This window comes from Sorex fumeus, unplaced genomic scaffold (assembly GCF_029834395.1).
Source record: "Sorex fumeus unplaced genomic scaffold, SorFum_2.1 ptg000153l, whole genome shotgun sequence".
NCBI classification, from domain to species: Eukaryota; Metazoa; Chordata; class Mammalia; order Eulipotyphla; family Soricidae; genus Sorex; species Sorex fumeus.
In genome coordinates this window covers 128901-146516 of record NW_026606210.1, presented here as the reverse complement: position 1 = coordinate 146516, position 17616 = coordinate 128901, and the positions used below count along the sequence as shown (strand labels likewise).

The window sequence follows — 17616 nt, the reverse complement described above, 5'->3', positions numbered from 1 at the left end:
AGCAGCTGGGTCACCCACTGGCCCATGTGCACCCCTCCCTGCCACCTTCTACTGCCCCCAGCAGTACCACAGGAGACAGTGGGAGAAACGTGTTTATTGCATGAAGGTGAACAGTCCAGAAGTGCCCGCCTGCTGCCCGCTCACCAGGGGCCGACCCGAGCAAAGTCGGGGAGAGGTCAGCGCCTTAGCCCCAGTGCTGTGGGGCGGGGTGGGGCCAGGCCCAGCCAGTCCCCAGGGAGAGCCTCCTGCTCTCTCCCTCCCTCCAAGGTCCTGCCCTAGAGGCTGCTGGAGAAGTCTGCGGAGGTGGGAGGCTGCAGTCAAGGCGAAGGGTGGTGGCTGGCCAGCTGTCCCTTCTGCTTGAAGTAGAACTGGAAGCGAGACTGGGCGTATTCCTGGGGAGGGGACCCATCCTATGCATGGGTGAGGGTGCCAGGGACAGGCAACCCCGCCCCAGGACCTGGGTGTGTCCCTGAACCCCCACCCCACTCCCAACTGCACGGGCTAGTCACTCACCAAGTAACCAAATTCTATGGTGGACATGGATGCCTGGAGGATGGACCAGAGTCCCCAAAAGAAATGGGAGGCCAGAGCATACCTGAGGGGCAAGGAAAGTGGGGGTTCAGAGCCCAGGGCCCGGGCCCTTTCTCTAAGCTACCCAAGCAACTAAGCTCTAGGATCTTCCCTCTGCCAAGCCCTGTCCTGCCTTATTCTTTTGTACTTTGAAAGGGGTGTCACATCAGTGGTGCTCAGAGGCCGCTCCCCGTGGTGCCTGGCGGACTCTATGGGGCTGGGGACAGAAGTGGGTTTGGCACCATGAATGCATATACTTTAACACGTGTCCTGTTTCTCCCGCTTCCTGTCCTGGCTCTACACTCAAACCGTGCATCCCTGCCAGCCTCAGGTCCCCACGTTGTACTGGGTCTGACTAGCTGCTGCTTCCTCAGGCCCCCCCCGCTCTGTATCCTAGCCTTGCCCCGCCACCCCATCTTTTCTCACCGATTGACTTCTACCAGCAAATCTTCTTCCAGTTTCCTCTGCTCTTCTTGGGAGAGGATCTCACCTTTTTTAACCTCTGCCAGGTAATGGCGAATAAAATGGAGCTGAGATAAGAGGAGAATCAGGAATGGGGGAGTGGGGGGGGTGGAGGAGGGGGGTGTGTGAATTTATTTCCCAGGTCACAGTCTCTCCCCATTCTTTCTAGATGTCCCCCCAGCCCCACCCCACGCCCAGCCAGCTCCTGCTCCCTGGCTTCTGACCTCTTACCTGCTGTTCCCGGCTGGGGTAGTCTGCAGGCTGTGCTCTGTAGTGAGGCCACTCCTCGTAAGTGTAATCATAAACCCACTCACAGAAATGGTTCCCAATGTCAAAGCCCCTGGGGAAGGAGGAGGACACTCAGTCCTTTAAGACCTCGTGGGGCTGGGGGCAGGGAGAAAGTCTGGCCTGTGTGTCAGGGCAACATGGAGACGGACGGCAGGGGCTGTTGGCATCCTCACCTGTAGTTGTAGCTGCTGTACTCAAAGTCCACTAACATCAGGTTGTCGGCACTTTTTGGCTCCAAGAGCAGCAAGATGTTCCCTGGGGGACGGGGACAGGGCTGGGTCACTGCAGGGCCCACAGGCCCTCCCTCACCACGGGCTGGAGACGCCTGTGTTTTCTCCTACCTTCCTGGATGTCATTGTGGCAGAAGACCACGGGGGACGGGGTGGACGATAACAGCTTCCTACAGGGGGACAGAAGCCTGGGTCGACAGCAGTCCCTGGGGAGGACCGCAGAGGCCTGGCACCACCTCCTGCTCCCCCATCCTGTTTTCCTCACCTGAGGTGGCCCATTTCATCTTTGAGGCTGTACATCTCCAGCAGGTTCATCTGGGGGAGGCCAGTGGGAGGCAGGTCCTGGATCTGCTTTAGGTATCTGAAAGGCCCCAAACAGGGAATGTTCCTGTCTGTTGCTCCCTCCCCATCCCTCTCTTGTCTGTCCCAGACTGAGAGAAGGGCCCGTTTCCGGCAGTGTGATGCATCTGGCAGCCGTGGGAGCCTGTGAGGCACAGACACCGCCCACTGGAGCACTGGGCAGGGTGCCCTGGGCAGCGCGAGGGCTCAGCGCAGGCGGGGGCTGACTCACCGCTCCATGGTCCCAAACAGCCAGTGGGGCTCCTTGGTGAAAGGCATCTCCATGCCATGGAACTGGGCCATCTTTGTGGCAATGGTGGCTGACAACACTGGCTCTTGAAGCTCTCGCGTTTTCAGTGGCCGGCTCTGCACCCAGGAACCTATCAGGGTGTTGAGGGGGCTGGGGCAGGAGGGGGGAGGGGTGGGGGAATGCGGGGAGGTCAGGGTCTTGGGGACTGGCCTCTAGCTAGGGTGAGAGACGTAAAGACGCACAACAGGATGGGGCACAGGGGCTGAGGGAAAGAGGTGCCCGGGGGATTTCAGGGCCAGACCAGGCTCGTACTGGGATATACTGCTCCAGCCGCCCCTCCGGGAAGACTCCGTAGAGCTGGGGCCCCAGCGACCGCTCTGCGAGGATGGCGAACATCACACTCTCCAGAACCAAGGAATCCACACCCTGAAGGAAGAGGGGAGCAAGGGCCCAGAGTGCTGCTGCGATACCACGGCAGCCGTGTGCTCTGTCCACCACCATGGCGCAGCGCCGTGACCAGAGTGGCCAGAGCACAGGCGCCTCTGAGTTCTGTCCCCGGCAGACAGAGTACTGCCAGGAGAGCCTCCAGGGCCCAGCCGAGATGTGGGAGGCCAGTCCAGAGCAAACCCCAGAGGCCCACAGAGTCTAGCATGTTCCACTTCGCACAAGCAAGGCCAGCAAGGCCCTCGCCTCGTCCTCACCTGTAGGATGGCCCCGTACACCCGCAGCAGCACCTCCCGGGGCTCCTCGCCAACGCTGGGCAGGTGGTCAGGAAGCGAGCAGCGGAACAGCAGGTTACTGAGTCCTCCGCTGGGGACCCACAGTGGATGCTCAGAAGGCGCCCCGCCCCCAGCATCAGACCCCTCCCCGCGCTGCCAGTTTCCCCTCGAGACCCCGCCCCCAGCCCCACCCCCGCCGCCAGCTGTCCGAGGCCCCGCCCCGGGGCTCGCCCTCCAGCTCCCCCAGGCCCCGCCCCAGCCCCTCCCTCGCCGCCAGTTTCCCCTCGAGGCCCCGCCCCAGGTCCTCCCGATGCCCCGCCCCGCCCGCGCCGCCAGCCCCTCCCGCGCCGCCAGCTCCACCTCGAGGCTCCGCCCCAGACCCTCCCTGTGCCCCCCGCCAGCTCCCCCTCGAGGCCCCGCCTCCAGCCCCATCCGCGCCGCCAGCTCGAGACTCCACCCAAGATCCTCCCGAGGCCGCGCCCTCCAGCAACCCCGAGGCCCCGCCCCAGATCCTCCCGATGCCCCGCCCCGCCCGCCAGCTCCCCCTGAGGCCCCGCCCCTAGCCCCTTCCGCGCCGCCAGCTCCTTCATGGCCCCGCCCCAGCCCCTCCCGCGCCTCCAGCTCCAGCTCGAGGCTCCGCCCCAGATCCTCCCGAGGCCGCGCCCTCCAGCAACCCCGAGGCCCCGCCCCAGATCCTCCCGATGCCCCGCCCCGCCCGCCAGCTCCCCCTCGAGGCCCCGCCCCTGGCCCCTTCCGCGCCGCCAGCTCCTTCACGGCCCCGCCCCAGCCCCTCCCGCGCCTCCAGCTCCACCTCGAGGCTCCGCCCCAGATCCTTCCGAGGCCGCGCCCTCCAGCAACCCCGAGGCCCCGGCCCAGATCCTCCCGATGCCCCGCCCCGCCCGCCAGCTCCCCCTCGAGGCCCCGCCCCTAGCCCCTTCCGCGCCGCCAGCTCCTTCATGGCCCCGCCCCAGCTCCTCCCGCGCCTCCAGCTCCACCTCGAGGCTCCGCCCCAGATCCTCCCGAGGCCGCGCCCTCCAGCAACCCCGAGGCCCCGCCCCAGATCCTCCCGATGCCCCGCCCCGCCCGCCAGCTCCCCCTCGAGGCCCCGCCCCTGGCCCCTTCCGCGCCGCCAGCTCCTTCATGGCCCCGCCCCAGCCCCTCCCGCGCCTCCAGCTCCACCTCGAGGCTCCGCCCCAGATCCTCCCGAGGCCGCGCCCTCCAGCAACCCCGAGGCCCCGCCCCAGATCCTCCCGATGCCCCGCCCCGCCCGCCAGCTCCCCCTCGAGGCCCCGCCCCTGGCCCCTTCCGCGCCGCCAGCTCCTTCACGGCCCCGCCCCAGCCCCTCCCGCGCCTCCAGCTCCACCTCGAGGCTCCGCCCCAGATCCTTCCGAGGCCGCGCCCTCCAGCAACCCCGAGGCCCCGCCCCAGATCCTCCCGATGCCCCGCCCCGCCCGCCAGCTCCCCCTCGAGGCCCCGCCCCTGGCCCCTTCCGCGCCGCCAGCTCCTTCACGGCCCCGCCCCAGCCGCTCCCGCGCCTCCAGCTCCACCTCGAGGCTCCGCCCCAGATCCTCCCGAGGCCGCGCCCTCCAGCAACCCCGTGGCCCCGCCCCAGATCCTCCCGAGGCCCCGCCTCGGATGCTATCGAGGCCCCGCCCCAGCCCATCCGCGCCGCCAGCGCCCCTCCAAGGCTCCGCCCCCAGCCCCTCCCGCGCCGCCAGCGCCCCCTCGAGGCCCCGCCCCGGCCCCGCCCCCGGCCCCACCTCACGGGCTGCACCCGCAGCTCCTCGGGCGGCACCCGGCGCCAGGCCCCGCCCAGGTACTCCCGGCACCACTGGTGGGCTCGGTGTTCGGCGTCACGCGAAAGCGACGAGAAGCGCCGCCGGCTCGGGGCCGCGGCCGGGCACTGCTGAGGGCGCCCCGGGGCCAGGCGGCCGCCGGCGACCTCGCCCCCGCTCCCGGCCGTCTGCTCCGTCGCCATCGCGCGGCCTCGCCCGGCTGCTTCCGGCCACGCGGGCTGCGCTTCCGGCGCCGCGAGCTGCGCTTCCGGCGCTCCGGGTGACGGCCTCGGGGGACGGCGCGGCCAGTCGGGGCCCGCCCGGGCTCGGGGAGAAGCGCTCGGGCGCCCTGGCCGGAGGGGCCGGCCCCGCAAGGGGCCCGCGCAGGCCCCGGGGGCGGCTGGAGGCGCGGGCCCCGCGCGCCGGCCCCACCCCGCGCTCCTCCCCAGCGGCCCCGGAAGAAACCTCCGAGGTGCGCGAGTGCCAACAGGGCCTACAGGCCATAGCGGTTACTTAAAGACCCAGTCACCTCGAGGAGAGCCCCGCCTCTGTTGGGGGCACCTCCCCGGACACGAGTGACCCCTTGTCCCAGCCCGCTGCCTCTCCCACCTTCAGACCTGGAACCTGTTACAGACCCAGGAGGGGAGCGGCCCAGACCTTGTAGGAGATCCTGGGGTGGCGTGGGATGGGGTTGGGGGTGTTCCGACAGTAGTGGGGGTCCCTTTCGATGCATCTTCAATCTTTTTGTTTGTTTGCTCTTAGGGGACACACCCGGTGATGCTCAGAGGTTGCTCCTGGCTTTGCGCTCAGGAATTACCACAGAGGGTGTGGGGATGCCAGCCGGGGTGGTGCGCAGGGGACCGCAAGGGATGCCAGGGATTGAACTGGGATCACCTTGTGTGCAAGGCAAGCTGCCTACCCGCTGGAATATTGCTCTGACCCCGCCTTGTGCATTTCTGTTTCTGCCCCAGGATGACGTCCCAGTCAGCACTTGTTGGCCCACAATATTGCTTGGGGTAAAACGCCAGAGCTCCCTGGCTGAAAGGACTGGTTCTTCCAAAGAAGGTCACATCAACACACACAATACTGTCCCTCCTGTCCTTTCCCAAATGGACCCAAAGCCACTTGACAAAGTAACTGATTCACTTTGGAGAGTGGAGTGTGCACACTGTTCAAGGCCTGTTAGACATGGTCTGGGCTAGTTAGACATAGGACCAATGGCTAGGTTTGGGGCTTCTGAGGTCAGATGATATGGAATCCTCACCCAGTGCATGTGTGGAATTATTACACCCTGCAGTAGGCAGAGCCTGCACCTGGGTCCCTGACCAGTAGAAGAATTGTGATGGCAGGAAGCTCATGAAATTCCCCTCCCCTCTCCTGAGTGTCATGTGAGATGGCATCTTACCTACCTCCTACTCTCAGACGGAATGTGGTCCTCACTGTTATACCCTTTTCATTCACACCAGTGGCCCCTGCAATGTCCTGATGGATTCCAGCTTTGTGAAGTGGGTACCCACCAGTGCACCCCTGATACTGGATAATGCAATTCTGTTTTGTTTTTTGAAGGCCTGGCAGTACAATAGGGTTACCACCAATGATCCCAGTATCACTCCCACCCACCCCCATACCATCCCATCCCCACCCTACTTCTGTGGCAGGGCATTCCCTTTTGTCCTCTCTCTCTCTTTTTGGGTGTTGTGGTTTGCAATAGAGGTAGTGAATGGCCATCGTGTTCGATCTATAGTCTACTTTCTGGACATATCTCCCATCCCAAGCGGGTCCTCCAACCACACTTTACTTGGTGTTCCCTTCTCTATCTGAGCTGCTGTTTCCTCTAGCATGTGAGGCCAGCTTCCAAGCCATGGAGCAAACCTCCTGGTACTTATCTCTACTATTCTTGGGTGCTAGTCTCCCATTCTGTTACTTTATATTCCACAGATGAGTACAATCATTCTGTCTGTGCCTCTTTTTTTGACTCATTGATCCACTTACATGAAAAGTTCATTACTTCATCTTTTCTAACAGCTGCATAGTATTCCATTGTGTAGATGTACCAAAGTTTCTTTAACCAGTCATCTGTTCTTGGGCACTTGGGTTTTTTCCAGATTTTGGCTATTGTAAACAGTGCTGCAATGAACATATGAGTGCAGATATCATTTCGACTGTACTTTTTTTTCCTCTCTGGGATATATTCCCAGGAGTGGTATTGCATGGTCAAATGGGAGCTCAATTTCTAATTTTTTAAAAATTTTTTATTACTGATACAGCATGAGGTACTGTTGTAGACTTACAAATTTTGTGCTTGGATTTCAATTATACAATGATCAAATATCCATCGTAAATTTCTGATTTTTTGAGAGTTGTCCATACTTTTTCCCAAAAGGGCTGAACCAGTCAGCATTCCCACCAGCAGTGAAGGAGGGTTCCTTTCTCCCCACATCCACGCCAACACGTTTGATTTTGTTCTTTTGGATGTGTGTTAATTATCACTGTCATTGTCCTCCCGTTGTTCATCGATTTGCTCGAGCAGACAGCAGTAACATCTCACAACAAACTGTGAGACTTGTTGTTACTGTGTTTGGCATATTGAATAACGTCACGGGTAGCTTGCCAGGCTTTGCCGTGCGGGCGAGATACTCTCGGTAGCTTGCCAGGCTCTCTGAGAGGGGCAGAGGAATCAAACTTGGGTCGGCCATGTTGGCTGCGTGTAAGGCAAATGCCCTAACCGCTGTGCTATCGCTCCAGCCCGTGCTAATTATAATTCTTAATAATATTAGTCTTTTTGTATGGACACACTAAGAGACACATTAAGCTTAGAAGGTGGCCCTCCTGGGGACATCTCGCTGTAGATCTCAGACTACAGTGCTCAGGCCAGATGAGCCCTTCCTAACCCCAAGCAGAGTCCTTGTCCAGTTGTTTCTCTTTGGATCATGACAGAATTTGTCCATGACTGTGCTCTTAAATTTCAGTTAAGCATTACGGAACTTGGCCTGTACTGTTTTGGTGCCAGGGTAGCTCACAGCTTGCCCTGGGTCCATCCAGTTCCTTTGTTGAGATCCTGCTTTTGGTTGCTAGGAACTCAGGGCAGTTGAGGTTTAAGTTGGGTAAATATGACATACTCAGGAGTAAATATTATTCAGTCAGTTTACTCCCAAGTTACAAAGTATAACATTAACTGTCTTCCTGTTTCTATACAAAAAGGACGTTGCTCAAAAGTAAACTATTTAAGAAACATAAGGGAAAGATAAAAGTGATATTTACTTACAAATACAGAATTCAGAGTTCTTAGAAGAATCTGACCTTACAAGTCAGGGTATGATTTGGGGATAAAGGTGATTAAGCCAGGGGCTGGAGTGATAGAACAGCAGCATATAGGGCGTTTGCCTTGCACGCGGCCGACCCAGGTTCGATTTCCAGCACCCCATATGGTCCCCTGAGCACCGCCAGAAGTAATTCCTGAGTGCATGAGTCAGGAGTAACCCCTGTGCATTGCCAGGTGTGACCCAAAAAGCAAAAAAAAAAAAAAGTGATTAACCGGTTGGGGAAGTAGAGCACAGAGGAGAGGTTAAAGATAAATGCAGAGCAGTGGGAGCTAATAAACTGAAAAAACCTAAGCTCTCTGCGGCCAGGGAGAAAGGACAAACCAATGTTATCCTACAGTAAACATTCTGATTCTTTTCAGAAGCAAAGAGTGATCTTTTTTGTTGTTTTTTGGGGCCACACCTAGAGGTGCTCAGGGCTTACTCCTGGCTCTGAGCTGAGGGATTACTCCTGGTGGGCTCCGGGAGGCTATATGGGTTGTCAGGAACCAAACCCAGGTCAGCTGAGTGCAAGGTAAGTGTCCTACCTGCTGTGCTATCACTTTGTCCATGTAAAGAGTGATTTTCAAAAGTTTTTCATATTTGTGTGGGAAGGACAACCAAATAGATTCACTCTCTGCCTGTCACAGCACAGTCTGAGTCACCTGGGTGGTCTGGACATTGCCCAGACAACTACTACCACTGTGTTAAGCAGACATACTGAAGGGGCAGTTCTTCTTCATGGTCCACAAGTTCTGCAGCCTATCATGTGACATTTCAGGGATGCTGTTTGTCGGGCATCATCTTTGCATTGAGGAGGAGTTTCTGTCTTGCGTTCCCTTCCACAGAGGAGGCAGAACTCTTGATGCTCCTCTACACTTTGCGCTGCACTTGGGAACACTGTTGTGCCCCTCTGACTTGGCGATTGGGAAGCTGCCAGTGCTGCGGGATCCCAGAGCGAAGGAGGGCTCTGTTGAAGTCCCTGATCGCTGGGTTGGTTCTCTTGTCACTGAGCACAACCAATGGGTTGGAGTTTGTTTGTGAGGGACCTTGTGTAGCATCTTCGCCAGGCTCTTATCAGGAGGCTTATATGCCCTGCTCAGTCTAAAGCAATGACAGGGTGCTGTGGTGGACATCTCTCCAGGGGAAAGGAGGCCCTCAACACTACTGGACCGAGGGGAAGACAAAGGCCTCCCCACGGTGCAGTGATTGACCAAGTGATAGAATCTTCAGAGTGAGACATTGTACAATTGCTACTCAGAGAAGGCACACTGGTCCACATTGACTGCAAGTCCTGTTACACAAGTCTATCCAGGATACCTTCCCTGGCAAGACAGAAAGGTGCTAATTTGGCCAGCCACGGCTCTGCCTAGGGAGTTGTGAATGCTTCAGTCTCTTGTTTTCTGAAATGGCTTAGGTAGAATTAGTACCGCTTAATCCTTAACTTTTTGTTACATGTTCTGTTTTGGTTTATGGGTCACACCCAGCATAGTTTTCAGAGCCCATTTCTGAGATACTCCTGGCAGTGCTCAGGGACTGTGTAGAGCCAGGGGTCACACCAGCTTGGTCTACGTGCAAAGCAGGCAGCCCATACTGCTGAGTTTGCTCTCTGACCCCATCCTTAAGTGTGAGCTGGAATCCTGCAGTCAAGTAGTCTGAGTCTGAGTGTTGTTTGTGGAAGATTTTTAGTTGGAAATTCAGTTTCTTTGTGATGCTGGAAGTCACTAGAGCTATTTCTGGAAGTGCTATAGGTCAGATCCAGTGTCTTGTACATGCCAGGCATGTGCTCCAGCTGTTTAAGCTATTTCTCTAGTCTAAGATTTAATTTCCTTAATACCTGAGGGGCCATCCAGATTTTTTCTTTTCCTGTTCCAGCTCTCATAGTGTGTGTCTCAAGAAATTTGTTCACTTAATCTAAGTAGTCAAATTTATTAGCAAAAAGAGAAACAATATAGCAGGTAGGGCACTTGACTTGCTTGCGGCTAACCTGGGTTTCATCTCTGGTATTCTGTATGGTCCCCTGAACCCATCAGGAGTGATCCCTGAGTGCAGAACCAGGAGTAAGCCCTGAGCATCGATGTCCTGAAAAACAATTGTTGTCTATGGCATTTTTGGAGGAGATGGGATTGAAACACACATGGTGATGCTCAGGGTTACTCCAGGCTCTCCTGGGGAGTTCAGGGGACCATGTGGGATGCCAGGGATCTAACTTGGGTCAGACACAGGCAGGACATGCACCTTCCCTGTTGTACTATCTCTAGAGTCCCTGTTTGTAGTACTTGTATTATTATTTAAGAATTGTTGAATCTGTAGTGATGCTTTTTATTTCAGACCTGACACTGATCATCCTTTTTTGCTCATATTTTTTTCTTGAGTAGAGGTATTCAACTTTATTGACTTTTTTAAAGAATCAGTTTTTCACTTTATATGATTTCCTCCAAAGGTATCTATGTTTCTATTTCATTTATTTTCTGTTATTTTATTTTGGGGGGTAACATCCGAAGGTGCTCGGGGTCACTCCTGGTGGTGATTTTGTTTTGTTTTGTATTTGAGGCTACACCCTTTGGTGCTCAGTACTCACTCCTGGCTCTGTACTCCAATAAATTACTCCTGGTGGGGCTCAGGGGACCATACGGGGTGCCAGGCATCAAACTGGGGATGTCCACATGCAAGGCCAGTGCTCTGCCTGCTGTGCTGTCTCTGTGGTGCTTGGGGGACCTTGTGGTGGTATGGTTTGAACCTGGTATTTCTGCATGTAAAGCATTTTCTCAGCCCATTCAGCCATTGCTCTGGCCCAAGCCTATTTTTATATTAAAATTAATTTCTTTAGTCAGTCTATAGTCTGGTCCTTCTTTTTGATATATTTCGGTAATCTCCGATTTTAATTTAAATATTTAAAACTTTCCCATTTATTGTACTTACTGACATTGTTGGGTTTAAATTAAAATCTGCTGTCTGTTTTGTATTTGTCCCATCATTCATTTATTCCATTTTACCTCATTTTTGCTTTATTTTGTATCCATAAAATGTTCCAGTATATTTTTGTTGTTGTTGTTTTGGGCCATATCTGATCATGCTCAGGGCTTACTCCTGGCTCTGCACTCAGGGATCACTCCTGGCTCTGTGCTCAGGGGACCACCTGGGGTGGGGGGAATCAAAACACACACCCTACCTGCTGTACTATCTCTATGGCTCCAGTCTTGGAAACTTCTGAAGAAGGTACTTTAGGCAAAAGGGAGGTGCTGTCCCAGGAGGATCTACAGTGTGAATGGACAGATCAGAGCCATTTCCCTAGTCTAAGATAAAATTTCTTAAATACCTGAGTAGTTAGCTTATGGGAGATCTAAGTAAGCAGGCATTATTCAAGCAGAGATCGCAATTCCTGTTGGTCTTTAGTTTTGGTGGTGGGGGGGACATAGATTCCTTAGGGAACAAGAGTCTGCCTTTTGGTCACTATCCCTTGCTGGAAGAAACAGCCCAGAGGGTTCCAGTGTGAGGAGCCTGGAACCATCATAAATGAGAAGAATGAGATGAACAAGAGCTCTTGCACACCAGGGCCTGACCCTTACTCTCAGGCGAGCCCTGAAGCACCAGTGAGCAGGGGGCCCAGAGGATAGGAACAATGATGGCAAAACTCAGGCTGGTAGCACATTCTCAAATTGGTGATGATGCGCATCCGTGCTCAGGAGAGAGGGAATGTTCCAGAGTTACATGGGAAGTCTAAGTCCCTGGTGCTAGATCATTCTTTGCCTGAGTCTGGGGGCAAGGCATTCCATCAGGGGGAGGGATGAACAGGGAAACGCCTGTGAAGAATTGTGGGGGTAATGGTGTGAGATAGAATTTAGGAATCCAAGGGTTTATGGTTGGTGGATGTCCAGGTGGAGCAAAACCCTGGGGCTTTGGGAGAGGTCACCAGAGAAATTCCAAAGGTGGCTATCGTGTGACATCAGGCATGCAGAGGCACCCATGGGCTGCTGCGTGTGCCAGGCAAAATGGGGTAGAAAAGAAAGCCAGGAAGTTGGGATCCAAGTCTGCAAACTCTGGGAAGAAACCTAGAGTTTTGCGGGGAAAGCTGGGGTGTGGTTAGCAATGCTTGTAGAATGGAAAGAGCAACAGCCTGGCAGGGATTGGATGTGCCAGCCTGGCAGAACCACAAACCCTCTCACTCGTGCTGAGTACATACTTCATGACTACTGGGCACTGCTGGGAGCTCAGAGTGCAGAATGGGTTTGAGCTCTGTTCTGTCTCTCAGTCACGGGGCAGGGAGACAGATTCATAGGCACTATATTCTTAGGGAAAAAGAATGCAATTGAGAGAAAACAGAAGTTGAACCTGGGGCACCCAAGAAGGCACATATGCTTCCCCGTGGCCAGAGGCCTCCTGTCCAGGATGGAGCTGGGTGCCAGAAAGCACAGTGCCCCCCACCCCCTGCATTTGCATGATGGCTCCCAGGCTTGATGGCCAAATGCTTCACCCTTCACTCAGAAATGGTTTGGCACAGTCCTGGGGATTGGGGGGGGGGGCACGTTCTGGCCCGAGCTCTGTCCTGGGTCTCCTAACTGCCTCCCACCTCATCCTCTTCCCCGCCCTGCCTTCCCAGCCCTCACAGCTGACCCTGCCCTCGCACATAGCCACGGTCCAGTGGGGTCCTGCCACTCACGTAGTCGGTGCTGGTGGAGCAGCCTTTATCGAAGGATCTGACTTCCGCGGGAGCCCATCAGATCCCAAATCCACCAGCACAGTCGGCATCAGCCTCTGCAGGTTCCAGCTCAGTCCCTGTCCAGGCTCTCCGAGAGGCCAGCGCTGACCCAGCAGCACTTGGACTGAGGTCTGCAGCCAGCAGCAGGCAGCACACTGTCCTCGCTCTGACCTGCCATGCCCGGAGACAGCTCCCAGCGCGGAGAGCCTGGTTAGAGAGCGTGTCCCGGCCGGGTCAGCACTGCTGGAGGGACAGCTCCAGGCAGCTCGGATCAGCACTGGAAGCGGACAGCCCTTGAGCCCCTTCTCCAGCCCTGGTCAGTCCGTGAGCCCCCTTTTGCCGGCTCAGTCCCCGAGCCTCTTCTCCGCCCTGGTCAGGTTCTGAGCCCCGTTTTGTTTTGCCCCGGTCACCCGAGGGGCGGACAGCCCTCCACCCCTTCTCCAGCCCCGGTCAGCCCCGGAGCCCCTTCTCGCCCTGGTCACCCGGTGTGGGGAAGCCCAGGGCCCCTTCTCCCCTCTGAGCGGCCCCGAAGGCCCTTTTTGCCCCCGCCGGCCGGGCCCCGGCGCCCACCCTCGGCGGGGACAGGCCGCGGCCCCGCCCCGCGCGCGCGTCTCCGCCAACCCGCGGCCGCGCCTCCCCCTCCCTGCGGCGCGGCTGCCGCGGTGTCCGCGCGGCTCTCGGGCGTGTCGCGGGCCCGGGCGCTGTCGCAGGGCGTGTGGCCCGTCCCCCCCCGCAGCCGCGGCCGGAGAAGATGGCGGACCGCGCGGAGATGTTCTCGCTGTCCACCTTCCACTCGCTGTCCCCGCCCGGGTGCAGGTAGGCCCGCCCCTCCCCCACCGCGGCCTGCGCCCGGCGCGCGCCGGTTTTTGTCCCGGGTCCCGTCCCCGGGGGCAGGCCTGGGCCCGGTGCGGCCCAGCCGAGCCATCCGCGCAACGCCCTGTGTCCTTTCCGCCCTGGCGCGCGCCTCCGGGCCGGGCCCTCGGGTCCGGTCGGGGGAGGACAGTCGCAGGCCGGGACCTTGCGGGGAAGGGCCAGGAGCTGCGGAGGGGCTGGGCTGGGGCCACCCCCAGACCCTACCCCCACCCAGGCGCCACCCCGCCCTCTCCTCGCGGCATCAGCCCCCTCCCCCAGGGAGCCGTAGAGGCCTCTCGGAGGGCGCCGCGGCCTGTCTGGGGGAAGGGGAGGACAGCCCCGGTGCCCTAGTGGTCATGGCTCAGATTCTGGGAGCCACTGGACAGCTGTGCTGAGAGTGCAAGATGGTGGCAGGACGCCGGGCGGCCCTCCGAGTTGGAGGGTGTCCCTGGGCCCTTCCAGGCAGGCTGGGGGGCTCTTTCCCTGGAGCCCCGCCCGCCCTTTAACCCCCAGTCTCCCTCCAGGCCACCCCAGGACATAAGCCTGGAAGAATTCGACGATGAGGATCTGTCAGAGATCACCGACGACTGTGGTCTGGGCCTTAGCTATGACTCAGACCACTGTGAGAAGGTGGGCATGGGGCTGGGGCCAGGGCCCACGCAGAGAGGGTGCCCACCCACCCCTGTTTGGTTATGCTCAGGCCTTCAAGGTGAACAACTCGGCCTCACAAGAGCCCTCTGGCAGCCTCACCGGGCTGCTCAGCCTGAGGTCCTCCTCCTCTTTGGGGTCTTTGGCAGGTTGTGGTCCCTCCCCAGGGCCTCCTCACATCCCCCACAGAACCCCCGTGGCAGCCAGCTGCTCTGAGTGAGGGCAGCTGTGCCAGTGCGCGGACGGACAGCTGCTGACCTCGGTCCTCAAACTTCTCACCCCTTCCCGCTGCCCCCAGGTCTCTGTCCCATCCCTATCCCAGCCTCTGGGGAGGGGAGGTGCGGGTGGCAGGGCTGATTCCTGGGGGAGGGCCCAGGTGCAGTACCAGGTGGGAGGAGGGGCCAGCCCAGGTGACACGGAGGCCTCCAGGGACCCTTGCCAGGGGAAGCCACACAGCCTGTGCCCTTAGGGAGGCTGGCAGAGCTGAGCCTGGGATGGTAGGAGGGGGTTCACCCGCCGAGGGCCCTGAGACCAGGACAAGTCGCTGCCACTGTGCTGGCCGCCTCTTCCTTGGTGCATGGTCTGTGTTGAGGCCCGGTGTCAGTGAGGTGCTGACCCAGTCCTGGTGGGGCTTGGATCTGTGTGTGTGTGTGTGTGTGTGTGTATAGACTCCAGGCGCTGTTTGCAGGGGTTGTGAGTTTCATTGGAGGATGCTGTGTCTGATGTGGAGAAGTTTGGAGGCGAGGGGAGGCTGTCCATTGGTCAGGCCACTCAGTCCCCGGCTCCCTTACTGGCAGTTTGGGCTTGGACCCAGAGCTGGAGCGATCCTTCTGGATGTTACTTAAGCAGATTTATTGGGTCGGGGGCGTAGCCAGGCTTGGGGCCCACTGGGATTATATCTGGCAGTGCTCCAGGGGCCCTGCTGTGTGGGATGGAAGCTGAAGCCATGTGCTCTACCCAGAGCTCCATCTCTGGCCCTGGTGCCTTAAGCAGGCACAAGCCAACAGTCCTGCAAGCAGCAGCGTCTCTCCATCTCCCTGCTCCCCTTCTGGCTTTGGGCCCTGAGCTTTGCCCCTGTCTCCCTCCTTCCTGCAGGATAGCCTTTCCCTGGGGCGTTCGGAGCAGCCGCACCCCATCTGCTCCTTCCAGGATGACTTCCAAGAGTTTGAGATGATCGATGACAATGAAGAGGAGGAAGAAGAGGAAGAGGAGGAGGAGGAGGAGGATGAGGAGGGAGGCGTGGAGGGCAAGGAGGGAGGCCGAGGCGGCCCCGGGGGCCTGTTGGAGCCCCTGATCCCCTCCCCCACCTTAGAGGAACCCCCTAAGCACCGGCCCACCACGCTCCACCTGACTAAGCTGGGAGCCCAGGTGAGCCCCCAGGCTCCGCACCTCTCGGCAGCCTGACCCCAGCTTCCAAGGCCCGAGCCTCTCCTCAGCGCCGCTCTCCTGTCCTCGTCCCCCAGGACTCTCTCAACAACAACAACGGAGGCTTTGCCCCTGGACCCCCGCGCGCCTGGCAGGAGACTGAGCTGAGCGCGCCCGCCCGCGAGCCGCTCCGAGGTGAGGCGGGGCGGGGCCTGGGCCGGGGCGGGGGGCTTGGGTGGAGCAGGGAGGGTGGGTGAGAAGCGCGTGACGCCCGGGAGCGATGGGGCGGGGGCTGGGGCATGGGCAGGTCTGGACAGGGGATGGGGACCAGGTCTGGACAGGAGCGGGGACTGCACGGGCAGGTCTGGTCGGGGCGGGGAGCGGACCGGGGGCAGGTCTGAACAGGGGGCGCGTCCGGAAGGGGGTGGGGACGGGACAGGGGTGGGAACTGGACGGGGCGGGGCCCGGCTGCCCGCGGACCAGCTGCCCTGTCCCCCGCCCCGCAGAGCCGCCCGCCCCGCGCGCGCCCTCCGGGGACAGCCCCTCGCCCGTGCGCGCCGCGGGGGCCCCGGGCGCGGACGGGGCGTCGCCGTCGTCGGACCCGGGCATCGAGGCGGATCTGGGCAGCGGCGGCGGGCGGCGCGGCAGCGCGGAGCTGTGGTCGCCGGGCTCGGGCCGCCTCATCTCGTGCATCTCCGAGGCCGAGCTGGAGCTGAGCAGCGACGGCGGCAGCAGCAGCAGCGGCCGCTCCTCGCACCTCACCAACTCCATCGAGGAGGCGTCGTCGCCCGCGTCCGAGCCCGAGCGCGCGCCGCGCCGCCCCGCCTTCCTGCCCGTGCGCGCCGACGACACCAACAGCGAGTACGAGTCGGGCTCCGAGTCGGAGGCGGACGTGAGCGAGGACGCCGACTCGCCCTGGCTGCTCAGCAACCTCGTGAGCCGCATGCTGTCCGAGGGCGCGGCGCCCATCCGCTGCCCCGGCCAGTGCCTGTCCCCCGCCGGCCGCGCCGAGCCGCCCGCCGCGCCCTGCCTGGTCCTCAGCAACCCCACGCGCGACACCATCACGCCGCTGCGCGCCCGCGCCTGCTCGGCCGCCTGCTCGGAGGAGGAGGAGGACGACGAGGACGAGGCCGAGCCCCAGGGCCCGGTCGGGGAAGGGCGCGCGCGCCCCGCCGCGGCCCTGGACGCGTCGCTGGTGTACGACGCGGTCAAGTACACGCTGGTGGTGGACGAGCACACGCAGCTGGAGCTGGTGAGCCTGCGGCGCTGCGCCGGCCTGGGCGAGGACAGCCAGGACAGCAGCGGCGAGGCCAGCGAGGAGGAGTCGGGCGCCGCCCTGCTGGATGCCGGCCCGGATCCCGGGGACGAGTCCCCCGACAGCCCCGACCTCACCTTCTCCAAGAAGTTCCTCAACGTCTTTGTCAACAGCACCTCGCGCTCCTCCAGTGAGTGTGCGGGGTCCGCAGGGCAGCGGTGCGGGGGAGGGGACCCACCTCAGGCCAGCGAGTCCCCCTGCCCACAGCCCATGACAACGTGTGGACAGTTTGGGGACGCGATGGTTCAGCTGGGCCATGCACCGGCACGCTCATGGGGTGGGGGTGGGGTACCCAGCCAGGCCGTCCCCTCCCTGCCCAGCGTTCTCCCTCTCAGGCACGGAGTCCTTCGGCCTCTTTTCCTGCCTTGTGAACGGCGAGGAGCGGGAACAAACCCACCGGGCGGTCTTCAGGTGAGCTGGTCCCCACCCAGTCAGCCCTGCCCCCCGCACTCTCCTGCCCCCGTGTCCCCCTTCTCTCCCTGCCCCCTGATGCCCTCCTGTCCCCTTGCTCAGGTTCATTCCCCGCCACCCTGACGAGCTGGAGCTGGACGTGGATGACCCGGTGCTGGTGGAGGCTGAGGAGGATGACTTCTGGTTCCGGGGCTTCAACATGCGCACCGGAGAGCGTGGCGTCTTCCCTGCCTTCTATGCCCATGCTGTGCCGGGCACTGCCAAGGACCTGCTGGGTGAGGGCCCAAAGCCACACCACAGACCCCCCACCTGACACATGCCCAGGAGCTGCACAGACCCTCACCCCTCAGGGCTTCACAGACTCCACCCGCACTCACCTGGCATACCCCCTCTC

The 17616-nt window shown here is 60.0% G+C and overlaps 2 protein-coding genes across 3 annotated transcripts in view; one reads left to right on the top strand and one right to left on the bottom strand.

Annotated features, from left to right (window-relative positions):
- Nucleotides 1–74: 74 nt before the first annotated feature.
- Nucleotides 75–4919, bottom strand: CHKB (choline kinase beta). The gene is made up of 11 exons (XM_056107048.1): nt 4619–4919; nt 2841–2949; nt 2452–2565; nt 2122–2255; nt 1816–1911; nt 1662–1720; nt 1494–1575; nt 1264–1372; nt 997–1100; nt 514–595; nt 75–392 (listed from the first exon to the last, which is right to left on the bottom strand). The coding sequence occupies exons 1-11, from the start codon at nt 4834–4836 to the stop codon at nt 318–320; spliced, it is 1182 nt and encodes a 393-aa protein (XP_055963023.1). The 5' UTR covers nt 4837–4919; the 3' UTR covers nt 75–317.
- An 8348-nt stretch (nt 4920–13267) lies between these two features.
- The window catches only part of MAPK8IP2 (mitogen-activated protein kinase 8 interacting protein 2), a 28284-nt gene continuing 23935 nt past the window's right edge, over nt 13268–17616 (top strand). For both annotated transcript variants that reach the window (XM_056107064.1, XM_056107062.1), the window contains exons 1-7: nt 13268–13447; nt 14008–14113; nt 15227–15499; nt 15595–15691; nt 16003–16941; nt 17147–17222; nt 17325–17497. In XM_056107064.1, coding sequence (XP_055963039.1) covers nt 13383–13447; nt 14008–14113; nt 15227–15499; nt 15595–15691; nt 16003–16941; nt 17147–17222; nt 17325–17497 — 1729 coding nt within the window. In that variant the 5' untranslated portion in view covers nt 13268–13382. The remainder of the gene's footprint in view (nt 13448–14007; nt 14114–15226; nt 15500–15594; nt 15692–16002; nt 16942–17146; nt 17223–17324; nt 17498–17616) is intronic.

Excerpts from the sequence above, each read along its gene's own strand:
- CHKB (XM_056107048.1), bottom strand. The coding sequence starts at position 4,836 with ATGGCGACGGAGCAGACGGCCGGGAGCGGGGGCGAGGTCGCCGGCGGC. Across the intron at positions 1,912-2,121 it reads CTGTTTGGGACCATGGAGCG|ATACCTAAAGCAGATCCAGG; the intron begins GTGAGTCAGCCC and ends GGGGCCTTTCAG. Across the intron at positions 1,373-1,493 it reads TACAGCAGCTACAACTACAG|GGGCTTTGACATTGGGAACC; the intron begins GTGAGGATGCCA and ends CTCCTTCCCCAG.